The sequence below is a fragment of the Anguilla anguilla genome, chromosome 6, assembly GCF_013347855.1.
Source record: "Anguilla anguilla isolate fAngAng1 chromosome 6, fAngAng1.pri, whole genome shotgun sequence".
Lineage (NCBI taxonomy): Eukaryota > Metazoa > Chordata > Actinopteri > Anguilliformes > Anguillidae > Anguilla > Anguilla anguilla.
The window spans coordinates 16082133-16100534 of record NC_049206.1 but is presented as its reverse complement, the minus strand read 5'-3'; the positions used below and the strand labels follow the sequence as shown (position 1 = coordinate 16100534).

The 18402-nt window shown below is 39.3% G+C and overlaps 1 protein-coding gene across 2 annotated transcripts; it reads left to right on the top strand.

Annotated features, from left to right (window-relative positions):
- The first annotated feature begins 8319 nt into the window (after positions 1–8319).
- LOC118230404 (UDP-N-acetylhexosamine pyrophosphorylase-like) lies at positions 8320–16178 on the top strand. Of its 2 annotated transcripts, none has more exons than XM_035423403.1 (10): positions 8320–8386; positions 9144–9451; positions 10471–10675; positions 11680–11855; positions 11996–12168; positions 13462–13655; positions 13932–14072; positions 14720–14908; positions 15228–15291; positions 15395–16178. In XM_035423403.1, exons 2-10 carry the CDS (start codon positions 9175–9177, stop codon positions 15482–15484), a joined length of 1509 nt encoding a protein of 502 aa, XP_035279294.1. In that variant the 5' UTR covers positions 8320–8386; positions 9144–9174; the 3' UTR covers positions 15485–16178. The 2 variants fall into 2 exon arrangements, with proteins under 2 accessions (XP_035279294.1, XP_035279293.1); XM_035423402.1 differs by lacking the exon at positions 8320–8386 and adding an exon at positions 8428–8503.
- The last annotated feature ends 2224 nt before the right edge of the window (positions 16179–18402 follow it).

Below are 18402 nucleotides of genomic sequence, written 5' to 3'. Positions count from 1 at the left end.
GAATTTAGAGAGGACTAGAGTGCAGCTGTGCAGCTACTCTTTCCCTGTGCCTTTGTGCAAATTTCGTCATTCTTTAATAAGCAGGATAAAGCTAAAAGCACACGAGCTGGGCTATGATTCTGTGGCAGAAGTTGTGCTAAGAAAAAGTTGCAAAGCTGCTGGGATCACTTTAATGTATATTTAATCAGTGAACACAAGCCATGGCATCTGTCATGGCCGTTATCACATTTGAGCGATTCAGCAACACCAGTTTGCCATTTCCAAAATGTGAGCCTCTCTTGGATATGAACATTTTTCATGTTTAGGAAAATCCAAATGTATGTGAAAGTAGTCAGTTCTGTTTGCAGGTTAACACTGAGCTATTATCTGCGAACAGTATTGTGGGCTATTATTACTTTGCATAGCCAACGAGGTAATTCTATGGATGTCTAAGTTTTTTTGGGGGAGTTTTGTCTTGCATATTTTGGATCAGGGGAAAGTGCATCGCGGAGTGTATGTAAAATATTCAGGTATGGGATCCAACAGTAAGATGTGCTTGGTAACTGTTAAAAAATTAAGTAAATTAAGCAATATGTCTGGAGATGGTCCATTCATCCAGTCCACCCTCCCATGCTGGGCCGGCCCGTGGCATAAACGGTCTATGCGGTTGTTTAGGGCCACAACCGCTAGGGGGGGCCACACGATGCAATATTTATCTAAGGTAAATAACGTTATTTTCGGAATTACGTTATTCATCCCCTATCGCGGAACTAGCGGTATAAATTTGAAATGGAATGGCAACCGAACATTGCATAACAATGTAGTGCAAGAAGGATTTTACCAAGCGAAGCCCTCCCCCCTCCAACACAACCCCCCTTGCTCGACAGAATCGAACAGCACCGCCACCGCCACCGCCACCGCCCCCACCCCCCACTCAGACAGATTTGCTTAGGGCCACTAAAATCCTAGGGCTGGATTTTCTGCTCCCATGTGAATCCATGCCACCATTTCCACACCAGGCTAATGGCATGGATTAGAACCCATGAGTACTGGCCAGGGCAGCCCTTGACAGAGTCATCCCAACATATTTCTCATTTGCATCATCAGTGAATAGATTTCTTTTATAATAACCAATTTATTCTGATCATCATGTGGCATGTCCTGTTAAAGGTACTGGTACTCAGTGTGCCGAGTCTACACCAGTGTACTAATGTGTCCATGGGTCTGGTATCAAACCCTGGCTTGAGCTGGCTGTGGCAGTCCCACAAGGAAGTGCATAAACTGGAGGGAGAGATTCAGTCAGCATGTTCCCCTAAAATGCTGAGCATAGTTCAACCAATTTTAGAGTGGGAATGAGTTCAGAATGAGCAAGTTACTTAAGTTCACTGAAACTTATGAATAAATGTAACAAGAAACCCAGCAACCCAATTAGCAACATTTAGCCAGTCAGACTCCTATTATGTGGAACCGCATTACGGTAAAAGTGAACTGTGAACTAATTACTTACACTAAAAGGATCTGTCTCATTAGAGTATGTTATACCAATAAGAGAGCTCCCACCCCTGGCCTAATTTAAACTATGCAATGGTGGGAGCTAGATTTGGTTATTTTTTGGGAGCTGATAACAATAGCTGTATTCTTCTATCTATAGTATTGTAGTTATAACACCCACCTCTCATTAACTTATGTAAATCCATTGTGCAAACAGATATGTTCTTACAATCAATCAATCTGTTGTACCTGGAAACAAAGTTGTTGGAAATATCATCATTATGAATGATGTTAAAGCGAAAATCCAAGAATTTCTTTTAATATTGTTTTTCTTTTATCAGGTTGCACGCTCTGTTGTGAGGAAGAGCTGTGGCAGAGCAATAGGCAGGTAGTTGTTCTCTGTCCTGCGGACACCACCAACTCCGTCTCCAGCTCGGCTAGTGATCTCCAGAGCTGCGTGGGTCTCGAACCAAGCCAGCCCACGGCTCTCCATCGATGCTTGTGATGGAGGGAAACGGGAGCAGTGGGCACAAGGGCCAATCGTCTCCCCAGGACAGGTTTGCCGGGTCAAGTGGCGGCAGATCACACCACAGCGGTGGGAATGGTGGAGGGAGGCGGGCATAGCTATGGGCTGAGTCTGTTGAAGGTTGTGTTCTCCCACGCGCTGATTCAGATCCCAGCTTCCCGATTGCGCCGCTATGCTGGTGAGTAATGTCAGAATAGTCCGTTTGGTAATGCTTCATTATGGTGGGAGGCTGGAGACTTGAGGCTCCAAACCTCCCATCTGTAAGGGAGAATTTAGTATCATTTTGATTTTCTTTCTGTAAAAGCTCAACGCTAGCAGAAACGCGCACGCTGTCAGCACTAAATCATTTCATAAAAATCTGAAGAGAACTTTGTTTTCTAGAAATACGTATTTAAACACACATACCATACTCTAAAGCATAAAGGCAAAACTTAAATATTACAGGGTAGGTGAAATACAATACCTCTAGGCAGCAGGCTTGAATTAAATGTTAATTCAATAATTACTAAATAAAATATTTCTAATTGCATTTATTAATTGTAGTTAATTTAACCTTTTGAAATCAGATTGGCAATAGACAATGTGCTTATAACTATCCTTTTTTAAAGCCTCATTCTTTTTATCTGTATATTTTTTTCTGATAGGAGCATTGTAAATTATTTTTATTGAGACGGAACATGAGGTTAAACTTCTGTGCAACTCATAATACAGTGTTTGAACACTCATTGCTTTTAAACTTGATATGATAGATCAATGTTTTTACTTCTCAGTCATTAACCAACACATGCATCATCAGGACGGGCCCAAATGGAACAAAATGTTATATTACAGGCCAGGTTGTAAATTGTGGCCATTGTGTCGAGGAAGGGAAGCAGACTTTTCCAGTTTTACTGGGGCAGAACAATGGGCAGGGATGGAAAACGAGCTGTGTTTTCAGAAACGGGGTGCCCTCAGCCCCTCAAACTACCTGCCTTTGCAACACTGCCTTCAATCTTCTGTCCGAAAAACTGAAAAGGGGCCTCACTGGTCTTCTCTCCTCCTCAATTTCCCCTCCACAGTTCACATCTTCCTGCATCGGGAGGCCAGACACCATGAGAGCTTTGCTGGATTTGCTGGTTGAAGCGAAAAATGTTCTGATTTGCTGGTTCACTATGAACATGCATGAATTTATATGTGTGAACACATACAGTCCTGGAACCGCCTACAATCCACAAATTGAGTTAAGACAGATCAAAATGTACCCACACATTGTTGAAACAAAAGGAAATTGGTCATATAAAGCAATGCAGCTGCTTTGTTCCAATTCATGGACAAGTCTGCCATATTTTGTCCGTCCTTATTTTAGTATCCCAGCCTAAAATAAGGAAGGAAGGAGCTGGTTATAGAATCCATGTGAGTTCTTTCCCAAAAATGTATCAAACACAATTTACTTTCATCCACCATGAAATAATAATCCTGTTATTACATGATCTTATTAAAAGATTATTCTTCTTAAAATTATTTTCAGCTGATTAAAAAACCAACCCTCTCAGCAGTAAGAAAGTGATAACAAATTGCATGCAGAATTGTAGAATTAATAAAAAGACACCATGCAAAGTAATTCTAAAGGACACTGAAGTGCTGCAGGTGTTTGCTGCCCTCTAGTGAAACTATCATAACAGTAGTTTCTTTAGGGGTTTGAATACTGACCATATGCCATATGTGATTTTCCGAGTTTCATTTTATTTCTGATCTATACCCTAGACAATGGTACTTGGTGTCTCAGGAAGGTCTCATTTGCACCTCAATTGGATGTGTGGTTTACAGATAACCATTTGGTCTACATATGAACATCACATAGGAACGTAAGGGAGCTTCCGGACTATAGGTATAGCAAACTGAGTTTAAGTATAGTCAGGGGGACACTGATGTACAACATGAATTAGTTAGTAGTTAGTACAATTTCAGTGCCACTGTTATTGAGCTCTGTTTCATTAAAACTATCCACACTGACAGGTATATCTACAACTGAACTTTTTTACCGTACTATTGCTGAGTGTAAAGAGCTGCCTACTCTCCGGTGAACATGCTGAGACTATTTTCCAGCTCTGTTCCTGTGGAAGTCACTTTTGCCCTCTTCATTTTCAACAGAGTGAGTAGTTTGATAAGGCACAATTCAACACTTTTTCCTGGCTGCTCCACAAATGTTGAACTAAACAATGTGCACTTGTGCTTAAAATATTTTAAATTCTGCAATAATATTACTGAGAACCATCGCCCAAATTGGCAGGAAGAACCACAATCAGGAACATCCTGTTAAAAATAGCCTTTATCAAATATATAAATCAATATATACAATTAGCCATCCCATGGGAAAAAATAGTGTACTAAGCATACTTTAAGCATTCTTCAGTATAAAGTAGTATACGTCAGGTATACTTCAGCATGCTATTTTTTCACATGGGATTTTATATGTGTAACTCATTTGTTAGTTCTTGCTATGCTTGCCATTATGTTTTTGCTGCATTTACTGTATACTGTTTATACATTTAGTAGAGGTAGAAGAAGGAAATAAAATCAGACAGAAATGTCCTCGTAACACATTGGGATTAGACCAACTGCAGGAAGGGATGAGAACCTAAGAGATATTCTCGCTCTAAAGCTGATAGGCGAGCAGAGAATGGGAATCGTGTTTGGTGCAAATCCAAGTTGATCCAGAGCATGCCGTGTCGAAACAGTTTGTGGTAACTTATGTTTATAAATGTGATGTATTCATATACAGTCTGACCAAAGAGCATTAAGCTGGAGCTTGCAGTCAGCCTGGCTACAGTCTGCTTCTAGTGAAAAAGGTGTGCTATCAGGGCCACATGGAATGTTCAGTCGATGTATACAGAAGATGCTCTGAATATCTTCTGGAAAAAAAGAATAAAATAATGCCTTTTGATTTTTATGTTTGACAAATAATGTGGAAGGGATTGACCATGTGGGTCTCGCTGTTTTTTTTTTTTAAGGTGTAGCTGAACTCTAAATCCAGTTCACTCTCCTCTCCAGTCTCACTCCATTTTTGTAGTTAAAATACTCAATAAATAAAGCAGACCAATTAAATGGGATTTGGTCTTCACCAGATGTTTTATTTCACTTAAACGTTTTATAAAGTCTAAATACAAACATTCAACTGAGAATTGAGTTTGCAGAAGTAATTTTAATACCACTTTCCAGAGAAGGATGGTCTATTAATCAAGAAGCTAATGAATCTAGTTAATGGAGACAGACTTAGTCATTAGCCTGCATTGATTGTGCAAATTTGTGTGGAAACGGCCTCGTGCTTTGTAAGAACAGGTTGGCTGAACCCCCACAGTTGACATTAGAGTGTAATATGCTTTATAATCTAGAATCAATACAGAGGACCTAACTCAAAGAATCATCATTATATTTGAGATTGTTTTTCCAGCTCAGTCTTCCACAGCTATCAGATAGACAACAAAATTACCATATGCCATATCGTTTACCATTTCACATCCTCTTGTAACAATGTCAAGCCAATTTCCGAAAAAATAATTTTAAAAAGATCATTTAGCCTTATATTTGCGGTTATTTTGATTGAAGGTATGACATATTCAAATGGCAATTATTTCTAATCTGAATAGTTTAAGATTTCACTTGCTTTTGAGTACCGTCAAAGATCTCTTCTGGAAAAAATATGATAATTTCTCTGTACTTTTTTAGAGCTTCTTAAATCCACTTTATAAATGACTTATGTAGCTTTTCTGTTCCTTTGATGTGTATTCAAACATATTTCCAGTGGCTGACAATAGTGCAAGAAAGTGGGTCAACAGTATGTGGGGAATAATCACATTTGCGGAAGTAGGTTGGTAATTAAAACATGAAAATTCTGTCTAAATTTGCATTAATATTGTACTTCGTCTTATGCGATCTAACATAAAATTATCTACTGTGTGTTATGCTACCAAACCCCTCACCATAGACCTCTTCCAAATTGCATATTTGTGTGAATGTTAAAAACTGTCTACATTTTAAGGTGAATAGAAATGAGTAATGTAACAATTGTACATAATAACCCTTTTATTTATGTAAGTACTTTCCATGTCAAAGTTGTTATGGGCACTTAATCTGTGGCACTACACAAAGGTTTTCACATAGTATGAGTCTTTGTTTCCCGAGAGGAAGATCACAGGATGGTGCCTTCAAGAACCAAAGATCAGCAGTTAGCCTTTGAACAAAATCCTAAATTCAAAACATTCTTTATTTACTTTTTTCATCCCCAAATATGACAGATTTCCTTTTTATGAATAAATTATATATGTTCAATATTTAATCAGAGAAGTAAAGCCAGTGGAGTAAATAAATCCATATACTGTTTTTGTTTACTCTGTGTTGTAAGATATGCAAGGGAATTACATGTGCTAATTACCATTTTAACCCATACATAATGCAATGCATTTTAGTTTGATCAATGATTGGATATTTTCTGCTAGAGATTAATGAAATGTGTTTATGGTCAGAATCATCTCAGAAGTTCCTTGTTGTTTCATGAGACAGATTCTAAATTATGGTGGATTTGATGATTCCATCAAACCTTCGTATTAAATTGCATTATTAACTAAAAGCATTCATCCCACATGTTACATATCAGAAGCTTATTCCCCAAAGACAGTAAGACATGATCGCCCTAGCTGAGCAGTAACAGTCAGTATGAGCATTTCCAGTTCAGTTCTGTTTGCTTTTCTTAAAATTAAGGGCATGCAAAATAAATTTTCATGGTAAAATACAAGCAAAACTATGTTAATTTGTCATAGTAAAACACAAGATCAAAATTATGACTACTCACTTGAAGGACACAGAGTTAAGGAACAGTGAATAAGAAATCCTGAGACATGCTGAAGCAGTAACAATATTTACTACAGTATTTTGCATGTTCCCTCACCCTTGCTTTGGTGATGGGAAATCAGAGAACACAGGGTTTGACAATGGGGGGCGCGAGGACACACACCCACTAACAATGCCCACATCTGCCCACTCTAGGCCTAGGCCTATATTTCTTGTATGATAAACCTTTTTCATCCAGTTTACCGTATTTTTTTCTGTGAGGAGCTCAGGCAGACGTGTTAAACTATGATTATGCATGTGTGATGGGCAAATAACGTGAAGTTAATTCAGATTTTTAAACAAGAAAATAAGGTGGTCATATTACACTGAATGATGCCATCCACAACACTTTTCAACGATACAAATAACCATTATTAATCAAGGTGTGATCTTTGCAATTGACTGTTAGTGTCAACGCCGCAAGAAGTAATATAAAAGCTACATTAAACACAATGCTAGAGCCATGTTGAGCTCAACAACTCCAGAACTAACTTTTGCTCTTTCACACCCCCAACACGTTGCAATTCTTCTCACATGGTTTGTGCACCAACATGGTGTGGGAGTTATTGAATTGGCTTGAATGTCTACTGGATGATTGAAAAAAAGTTAAATGTAAAACTACCAAATGATGCTCTTTTTACAAAGGGAGAAATGTATTTGGTGGGCACTCTTTTGAATTCCTATCTCATTCATGATTATCAACCTACTGTATCTGGTACATAGCATTTAATGAGCCCATAGTTTTATTCTTTCTTTATGCCGTGCCTTCACAGCAGAAAATGTAGTTATATATACTTTGAAGCTACCTAATTGTAACCACAAAACATTGTTATAACTGGGACGGCGGTGTTATAATGGCTAAGTAGTTGGTCTTGTAACCTACAGGTCGTAGGTTCGATTCCCCAGTAGGACACTGCCGCCGTATCCTTGAGCAAGGTACTTAACCTGCATTGCTCCAGTATATATTCAGCTGTATAATTGGATACAATGTAAGTCGCTCACATAGGGAGTAGGAATTATTACGTGGTGCGGAAGCACTAAATGCGCACGGGATATCGGTTTCGATATTTAAGCCACCTGCTTCTGATTGGGTAAATGTGGTGACATATTTGATAGGCTACTCTCAGAAATATGTTGGTTATGGTGTCTCCCCATGTTTGGATTTGTTCAAAGTTTTACTAAAAAATAAAATAAAACTTTGAACCAGATCTGTACAACCTCCTGTACAAGTATCAGCTCATGCGAATTCTGTAATGGTGTTTGCTTACCATGTCAAGTCATTACATTACATTACAGGCATTTGGCAGACGCTCTTATCCAGAGCGACGTACAACAACGTGTATAACCATAACCAGGAACAAGAATGTCGAAAACCCTAGAGAAGTACCATTCCAAGTGCAGGGAACAACCACATGGTTTTTTATTTAAATTTTTTTTTTTTTTTTTTTTTTTCCATGCCCATTCCATATTTTAATTGCGAATAGCTTTTAATAACTGCGTTCTCGGCGTCACGTCAGTTCACGGGTGAGTAATTGAAATACGTAGGCGTGGAAATGATTTAGGATGTGAAACGAGTCGGTATTGCTACACTACTAACCTTAAAGTTGGCGTGAAAGCAATCGGTAGCGAGGAACGTTTTCGGTAAGTTGAAAAATGTAAACTTTACGGCTGTGTTCAGTCATATTTTGAAAGAAACAACAGTGTATTTTAAATTCGGATGCCACAAGATGCAATTTCCTTGGACATCTGAAACAGTGTCCCTTGACCCTATAGCGCTTTAGGTACTATCATTTTCGCCACATGAAACCCCTGTCATACGAGAAATGTGAGACAGAGCAGGTGTTACGGGTATTACATTTTGCTTGCTAGCTTGCTGGGACATCCCATTTACCTATGGATGGGTATTTTCATAATTGTGTACACTGTTTGGATATATAGGTTTTGACATTATAGCTAACTTTTTCATTGTATAACCAGTCAGGTAAATAGGACATCTGGTTATTATGTCAAACCTGTCTGACCAGCTCTTCGTCAGATTCATTTTTACAGGTGTGGCTGGAATGCATTGTAGCACAAATCATTTAATATGAGTTCTTGCTGAACAATATTTTGTAATTTCAATCTATTGACAGAATCTTCCATTGTGATTTTTCTGTAAAATGTGACATCCCATCATTCCCGCCCTACACAAAATTAGAAGCATGCACAGGTCATTGTATGTGGGGTGCAATTATTTTGTGGTAGGCACTGAGTCCGGTGTTTCTTCCTGATGCCAATGCAGCTGTTGATTGTGAGAAGACTGAGACGCTATCATGGACATTAGTGGTGTAGAACAGAGACTGAAAGAGGCTGGCCAGTCTCACCTGCTGCATTTATGGGTGGAGCTGGGTCCAGAGGAACAAGCCCAACTACTCCAGGACCTGGGAAGCCTGGACTTCCAGGAGATCAATCGGTTCTTTCGCTGTGCCATGGAAAGTTCCAGTGGCGGCGAGAAGGAGAAGCTGGATAGCAGGATGGAGCCTGTGCCCAGGGAAGCACTGGGCAGCGTCACACGTGACCGAGAAAGGCTGGAGACCTGGAAGGGAATCGGTAAGGTCCCTTATAGGGTACTTATAGTGTACCCCTATAGTATAGGTATTATTATAGATTAACCAAGTAATGGTTAATCCATCATTAACCATTCATTAACCATACTCTTAAGATTGATACTCTTTCAACCTTCTATAGACACTGAAATATTCCTTTTTGATGCATCTTCTGACAATTTGTTTCAATGGATGGTAAGAACCATTGGAAACTCCAGTTTCTATTTGTAACCTCCTGTAGATAAGAAAAGGAGAGGACAGAAGAAATATAGACACGTCCACCGGGCTAGTTTGTAATCATATCTGTGGTTCTGTCTCTCTTCCGTTGACACCAAAACAGTCCAATTTGATACATCACCTGAAAATTCATTAAGGGACATTGCCGAAGACAATAAAATTTCAATGGATGTCCAGGAGGTCACTAAAAATCTTGGTATATAGTTATATGACAATCTATAATTATATCTGTGCTAATATCAAGAGCTTTTCCTGAAGCAGGTCTATTGCTACGATTCCTAAAGATGTTACACAAGGGTTACTAGTGCTACACCTTGCTGTTCTCTTATTGTAGAGGATACACATTTAGGTGTTTTTGTTTTTGGATTTTTGCTCACTGGCACTGGGATATTTTATCTCTCACCTTGTCAGACCTTGGCCACATCTTGTGAAGTGTAATACTCTAATTAGAGTGCTTCATTATTCTCTTTGCACTGATTCGATTTAGCTGTTTGGCAAAACTTAAGTCTTGCAATTTAGAGTTATTTGCAAAGCTGTCTAGACTTAAGATTTTTTCATTTTTTAAATGATTAAATCATTCAATAAATGGTTAATAAGTAACATAGTTCACATTGATTACTTCGCGTTTTTCACGGTGACCTTTTACAGTAAGTTGCTCTGGACAAAAGTGTCTGCAACATTAATAAATTTGAATGTAATGAAGGCGAGTAGTGCTATCCAGAGCTAAAGGAAAATAAATGGCCATATTTCTGTGTTCATGTCAGTTACTGTTCTCTAATCTCCCAGGACTACGTCACATTTCCCAGAACAAAGTGGCAGTCCTCCTGCTGGCAGGTGGTCAGGGAACCAGGCTGGGAGTCCCGTACCCCAAAGGAATGTACGATGTGGGGCTGCCGTCCCGAAAGTCCCTCTTCCAGCTCCAGGCGGAGCGGATACTGAGGCTGGAGCAGCTTGCAGAACAGACACACCAGACAAAGTGTTGCATTCCCTGGTAAGAGCTTCCCCTGCCTTCAGATGAAGCATATTAGCAAGGGCCTGTATAACAAGGGCCTGTAGAGCAGTTTACCAAACTGTCCTGGGAACTCCTGCCAGCTTTTTTTTTTTTTTTTTTTTAGCTAAAAAGTGTTTTTTTTTTTTTTTGAGGACTGCGTTCTGTTATGTGGTTTATATTATGTACATGTCACTGACAGGCAAATTCATATTGCAGACTAAAACTGACAAAATTTGACCTTATAATACTTTTATGTATATGCAGTTGGACCATATTATTGTAACTGAATATGTATTTGTACTGTACTTTATTTTGAAACTATGTGGAAGTCAACCAGTGTTGACATCTGAACAGACCACGAGCAAAAATTAATTTTGCCAGCTTAGACTTCAGCAGAACCTTAAAATGAACCCCAGAGAAAGTGTTTAGCCGGCTGTCCCAAATTGATTTCCACCGTGAGGTTGAATTTAGAGCCGAGCGCTTGTGCCGAGCTATATATCCTCATAGCAGCACTCCGGGGGCTTTTTGAGTGCGTCCAGCCACTCAGTGTAATTAGAGCAAATAAATCTGTTGGATTCGGCTTTGAGAATTTGGCAGGGACGGCGAGTCCTGCCCTGTGGGTGTTCAGGAACAGGTTCGGACCCCTAGGTTTCACCGTGCCTGTGAGAGTCCTGCTACAAGAGGAGCTGAGTTTTCACATCTGACCTGCTTCCAAAAAGCACTATTAGTCAGATCTCACAAGGAAAACCCCTTGCACTTATTTCCTTATTACTGTCACTATGGGCAAAATTAATGTCATTTTCTTTTTTAGTCTTATACCATGTCCTCTTATGAATATTAATAAAGAATTTATAAATGAGCACTTAGAGGTTTAGCAATGAGTAAGACCTAACTATCAGTGTTGAACACGGAGATGGCCCTATGGCTTAGTGGTAGAGTGACTGCACATGCTTTCTAAATCTGAATTCAAAGGAGAAGAAGTGATGCCACTTTGTTCCCATCAGGTACATAATGACCAGCGCACGAACCATGGCTGCCACCAGAGAGTTCCTTTCCCGCCACAACTTCTTTGGCCTGCGTAAAGAAAATGTCATTCTCTTCCAACAAGGCATGCTGCCAGCCATGGATTACTCTGGAAAGATCATTCTGGAAGCCAAAGGCAAGATCTCCATGGCACCAGGTAAGTTTGCAAGACTTACATAACCAATCTCAGCAGGCACTGAAAAAGGAGGGAAAAAGGAGACTTTTTACAAAAGATTTCCATGTGAGTTTTTTGCTTACACTGAAAGATTTGTATTTACGACCACTTTTCCGTTTCAGATGGGAACGGAGGGCTGTACCGGGCCCTGGGGACCCAGGGGATTGTGGGAGACATGGAGCAAAGGGGGATCGAGTGTGTCCATGTGTATGGTGTGGATAACATTCTGGTGAAGGTGGCAGACCCTTCCTTCCTTGGCTTCTGCATAGAGAAGGGTGCGGACTGTGGTGCCAAGGTCAGTTCTGGAGTAAACCAATGTTAATAACAACACAAGAGATTATTATGGGATGCAGGGACCCTCAGACTGATTTATTTAATGGTAGACAAGATGGGCGGGCTGAAAGTTCATGAAAACACAAATAATGCTAAATCAAAGAGCAGCCTTCCTTTTTTTCCCCTCTGTATCATGAACCATTGGGCAGTGCTCTACAAAACTAGGTTTTGTGACAGGAGATAGTGACAGCATATTTTCAAAGAACAGGTCAAATTTATGAGTGCAAGTGCAGTTTTACTAGCTCAGATACCCATTGGAAGGTTCTGTGATCCGTGGATTGCATCACACATTGAACATGATTGTATCAGTATTTTCTGATCTGTATTGCAGAATCCTTCACATTGACCATTAAAGGTTTTCCAGTTGAACAAGTTATGACCAGGTTTGTCACCTACATAAGATTTACTGGAACAAAAAAAAACATATACGGAGTAGTAGTTTGGTTGTCCTGGATTAGGCATTTTGATTATTAGTGCCACATACAGTATTGTTAATTTTTCTGTGTAATATTGGCGAATAGGCTTGAGGCAATACAGATTTTGCTTGTGGGCGAAGTGGTATTAAGCACAATGAAGAAAATGAGTGGTGTTATCTACTAACACCAAAGATCTTAATAAAAACAGAACGCAATGGTGATCCTTTTGTTGAAAAATAATAAAATAGATAGAAATAATAGGCCGTAGGCTGCAGTTTTGTTATTTGAACACTAGAGGGAAATATAGGCCTAGAAATGGTTGGAAACTATACAGTGTTGGTGAACACTCCAAAATCACAAGAATAAGGCAAGGGTTTGTTGGGTCTTGTTCACCCTGTGAAATAAGGAACCAAACCCAAGGAGGCAGGTAAGGTGTTTTAATTGATAAATGAAGTGCTTCATAACAACAAAAAAGCAGATTCCTTGGCTCTCCAGGAAAAGAGGTTACCAGGTTACGTCTGGCTGATAAAATGCATATTCATTTAAATATTTCATATAATAATTGAAAATCTGAATTTTGATGAACATTTCATCTATATAATATATAATTTATAATAAATATAAAAGTAAAAGTTTTTCTAATTTTTTTTCAAATATAATAGGACAAGTTTTTCTAATTTTTTGTTGTTTTGTTTTTAAGAACTTCACCACCACCACTTGAGTAACTGCTGTGCCCACTCCTACCTCATACAGTGCACTTCAGCTGGAGCACGTGTTGTCCTTTCCTTTTGAGACTGTGAAATTGGTGCTTGCATAATGTGCGCCTTTGTTGTCTTCAGGTGGTAGAGAAGACCGACCCCGCGGAGCCGGTGGGAGTGCTCTGCAAGGTGGACGGGCACTACCAGGTGGTGGAGTACAGCGAAATCACCTCAGAGACTGCCGAGAGGCGTGGCCCAGACACGCACCTAGTGTTCAACGCTGGAAACATCACCAACCATTTCTTCACCCTGTCCTTCCTCAAGGACGTGGTAAAGTACGTCAGGCATTGTCGTTTGAGTGCCACATGAAGGACCTGAGGGTTACCGACAAAGTGCTTACAAATTCCCAGCTTTGACTTTCCTCCTGCTTGAATTAAGAACTTAAATGAAGTTTATTTGACTTTTTAAATGAGAGGTTTATTCCATTTCGTTTTGATTTATTCTTACTTGACAGGTATGTGGCTGAAAATAATCCATTCAGATTTTGCCAATATTGTCGCAGATACATTTGTAATGTGTATTACATGAAGGTGTCTGTCTGTCTATGTCAGCCTTCATGAGCCCAGGTTACGACACCACGTGGCACGGAAGAAAATCCCATTCGTGAATGCAAAAGGACAGCTAATCAAACCGGATAGTCCGAACGGGATCAAAATGGAGAAATTCATCTTTGACATCTTCCAGTTTGCCAAGTGAGTGCAGTAATTTTCCAGGCTGGCTCAGTGTTCTTTAGCCCAAAAGAGCCATAAAGGCAGACTGTGGGACTGCTGGAATTCTTGGTCTGTGTAGTTAACATTCACATGGCATAACTTAGACCTTTGAGACCAAAGAAAATGTAGAAATACCAGCTGTTGGTTGGGATTTCAGTCAATTTTTGTGTGTAAAAATAATTCCGCTTTTTTGAAATCAGACTTGGGAATATTGTATTGTCTATTTTATTATGTAATATATTATATCTATATTGATTATATTCACCTTTTTTGGATATGGAAATCCAAATACGGATAATGGATTAATATAAGGATGTGCTAACATGTGAACAAGCTATTGTTGATGAATGTTAGGTCATTTAGAGCTATCTAATTTAATGTTTAGTTTTCAGCTTTTTATCTTTACCGTGGTGGTCTGTTCTATTGTAACACTGAAAAGTACGTTTTGCATTCATCAAATTTAATGACAAAGGTTTATTGAATTCAGGCCAATATCTACATTCAGACAGTGTTTCCAAAGGCAGATCTTGACTAATCCCTAACCGGTGCATAAGAAGCTTGTGTGTTTTCTGGGGCATATTCATGGATGCCCCTGAAAAAAATCTGTCCTGTCATTGGGTGGCTAACAGGACATTTGTAGTGTATGAGGTTGTGAGGGATGATGAGTTCTCAGCACTGAAAAATGCTGATAGCCAAAATGGGAAGGATAGCCCCACCACCACCCGCCAAGCCCTGATGGCACTGCACCAGCGCTGGGTCCTAAATGCCGGCGGCCATTTCATCAGCAAGACTGGCACCCAGCTCCCTGCTGTCCACAGGTGAGCTCCTCCTTGTGTCACCTATCCCAGAATCCTCCCGGAACGATTTTGTTTTCACAGAATGTTGTTTTTAAATCGTAGGTTTATAATTGAAGACATTCTGTATGGTTGTACTAATCCATTTTTTTTTTATTCAATTCTTATATCTCTGTTAATTGTTTTTTCATCACTCTAAGGTTACAGTAAGTCATTGGAAATATTTGACTAAAGAATTGCAGTGAACCATGCTGTTTAGATCATTTATGATCTCTGTGTGAAGTGTTTTTGGAAGTCAGCTGAAGATGTTGACACTATCCATCCCTTTCATCCAATGTTTCAGTAATGGTGCAGCAGATCAGCCAATCATATGTGAAATCTCTCCACTGGTCTCCTATGGAGGAGAGGTGAGTTTTAAAACAATTTTAATGTCACAGAGCTTTAGATCTGCTAACATCATGAAATTCGTCCTTTACCAAATTAACATTCCTACTCATTCCTTTTTTGCAGGGCTTGGAGAGAATGGTTAATGGCAAAAAGTTCTGCTCTCCCTTGGTTATTGATGAAGCTGGCGTTCATCAACCAGCGTTGGGTAAATAATGTACAGTATGTCAAGAGGCTGGTGGAAGACCAAATAAACGTGCTATATTTGGCAAATCTTTTAAGGATATCTACCAAAGAAGTTCTTATGCCCTAAACTGCAGGGAAACAATGTTCTACAGCAGCTGGAATGACCCATGCAAAGACCTACTTTTATATGAATAAAGTCTTCTGTGTTAAAATGAACCTCTTGCACATACCGCCAATAATCACTAATAAATTTTATGCAAATGAGATTCTTTTTAATGTATTTTATTTACACAGAAATGTTTTAGGGCTCTATGTGCTATCTTTCTTATCCTTGCTGTGATTTTTATTGATGACAAACAAGCAGTATTTGATTAAGGAGAATGCTCCCTTTAACTTTTCTCAGCTCTGTAACTATGTGTTGATAGGAGCAGAACTGCATGGGAGATTCCAGACCTCTGAAATCAGTTTCCAGCACATGGCTTATGTGGGAGTTTAAGTTCAGCTGGATTGTGTTAAATGGCCTAGGCCTTTCAGGAAATATAGCTCACTCATTTCTTAATGTAGCTTTGCTCCTCACTGTCAAAACATACATCTTTCACAGTTAAAATGCATTAAGCTTCTTTCTGGAGTGTTCCGGACAATCTTCAGTGCTAAATGTAAAATATCTAATTTGTCTAATCATATTTTGGTAAAGAGGATAAATTAAATATTTGGGTTAATGGAATGAGGGTATTGAAAATATATGTAGCAAAAAAAAGAAAAAATGTATTAATTGATTCTGTTGAATGACCTGGATGCATGTTGAGTGCTTTCTTTAATGATGGGGACTTGATTTCAGGTGCCTTTTTTGACAGTGGACCACCCAGTGGTCTGGTATCAAATCTTGCCCACCCTAATCCTGTCTTTGGTCAGCAGCCAGGCAAGGCAGTGAATGCTGTTGCATCACCCAGGGAGGGAGAGTATCAGTTGTCAGAATATTCCTCATGTCATTATCCTCCTCCAATGACCCATGAATGGTACTCCTCAGAAGAAATGACATTTGAGCTGTGGGGCTGTGGGGTGAAAATAAGCTACGGCTGGCAAGATCTCTGTCGGTTAATAACTGACAAAGAAATTTCTAAAATTAAACAGTCCTAAGAATACAAGGGGACAAAAACATCAGATTCAACCTTTCATCAGTCCATTTATATGTTATGTTTTCAGCTATGTCACAAATAATTGAATGTGTAATGGAGTGAGAACACCTTATTTTGCATACTGTTTATTGATGATTTACTGTAAAATAGATTATGACCACAACACAAAAAACGTCCTTCAGCTAAAGGCTCCTGGCGGGATAAAGTAAGTATCCTGTTTAACATGACTTCCATTCACTCTTAGTTTAGCCAGTTTTAAATGATCTTTTGTGAACATGAAATGCAGGTTTAGTTTAGCTAACTGCAGGGCTGTCATTAGAGGCCAACAGCTTCAGGGGGGCCCACAACTGGAGAGGGTCCACAAAGATTTCAGTAGGATGTATGAATTAATTCAAAAGAGAGCCCAGAGCAATATTCTTTCAGGGGGACCAGAATTCCTAGCTACGCCCCTGGCTAGCCATCATAGGCAACACTGCTGGCTGAAGTCTTGGATATTGTACCACAGTAATGCCTTTTTGCTATTTTACGGTTGTTATGTTAGAATGTAGACTTTTGTGTGAGAAAGCCTTGCATTTGAACTCTTTCAGACAAACATTTTAGAGAACATAAATATTCATGTGCAGTGCACTGCTGGTTTAAGGAGGGCCTCAGTGCATCTGGGAAGGCGGCTATATAATTATCTGAGTGAGTGAGTGCACAACCACAGCGCATAAAGGGCAATTAGCACATGTGACTGCCTGTTGCCTCTCCTCCCAGCGAGTACGCTGTGAGCAGACCAGGCAGGCCAGGTGTTTTTAGTCTGCAGTATTTAAACCAAACATGCCTTGCGAATATATGTCATATTATGCCACGCATTGAGCACCGTTTGCCTTGGGTACCTAACACACACATAGACACATAAACAATTGAAATTGTATTAAATATGCAATTACTGTTTTTCCAGTGGAATACACTTTTTAAAGTGGGAGAGGGTAACTGCTGCATATTAAATTACATCCTTATAGTTTTATTGCCACAATGTTGGAAGCACAAAATCATCTAGAATATCATTGCATTAAGATATGCCTTCACTGGAACTAAGGTTATAAAGTGTAGTGTATAACTTTTGGTTATATAGTGTAGATAATCACATATGTGATAATGTGTTAGACAAGCTTCCAGTTATTAGTGTAAATAATCCACTGTATTGCAGCCTGTAGCGTGTGTTGAATAGAGGTTAACTGTTCTCAGCCACTGGGCAGCTGATGTAGGGGTTATCATTTTAGAGGTTTTTGCAGTACTTTAAATGAAAAAGGTCTGCGTACATTGCACAATAGCTTTCTGTAGCACTCTTCCTCCTGTGACCGTGGATCCAGGTGTGTTTTTCTAGGAGGAGCCATGGATGTCAGAACATGGGTCAGGACCTGGTGTCTTCTATTTCCATAAAGATTCTGATGGACCTTTTCTTCCTCAAAACATTTCACATCGCATTCTTACCATATACACACTAAAAAGCTCAAGGCCTGTCTGAGTAAAGGCAATAACAGATGAATGCTTCAGTGCTGACTGAGTGAACTTTATTGTGTTTGAATTTATCATTTACTAAGAAAGGAAACAAACAAATACTTAAGGAAAAAAGCGACGAGGCTCACAGTCATTAGTGGACGCCTTAAGCACAGAGAAATTCATATTGCAAAAGGTCCAAAGCAAAAAGACTTAAACATTCATTTTCACAATAAGCACCTTTGCTTGTGAATTATGGTCTTTAAAGAAGGTCTTCAAATAAAATGAAAACAAAGTCTCCAGTGAAAAACCACTGCGATTGGTCACTTC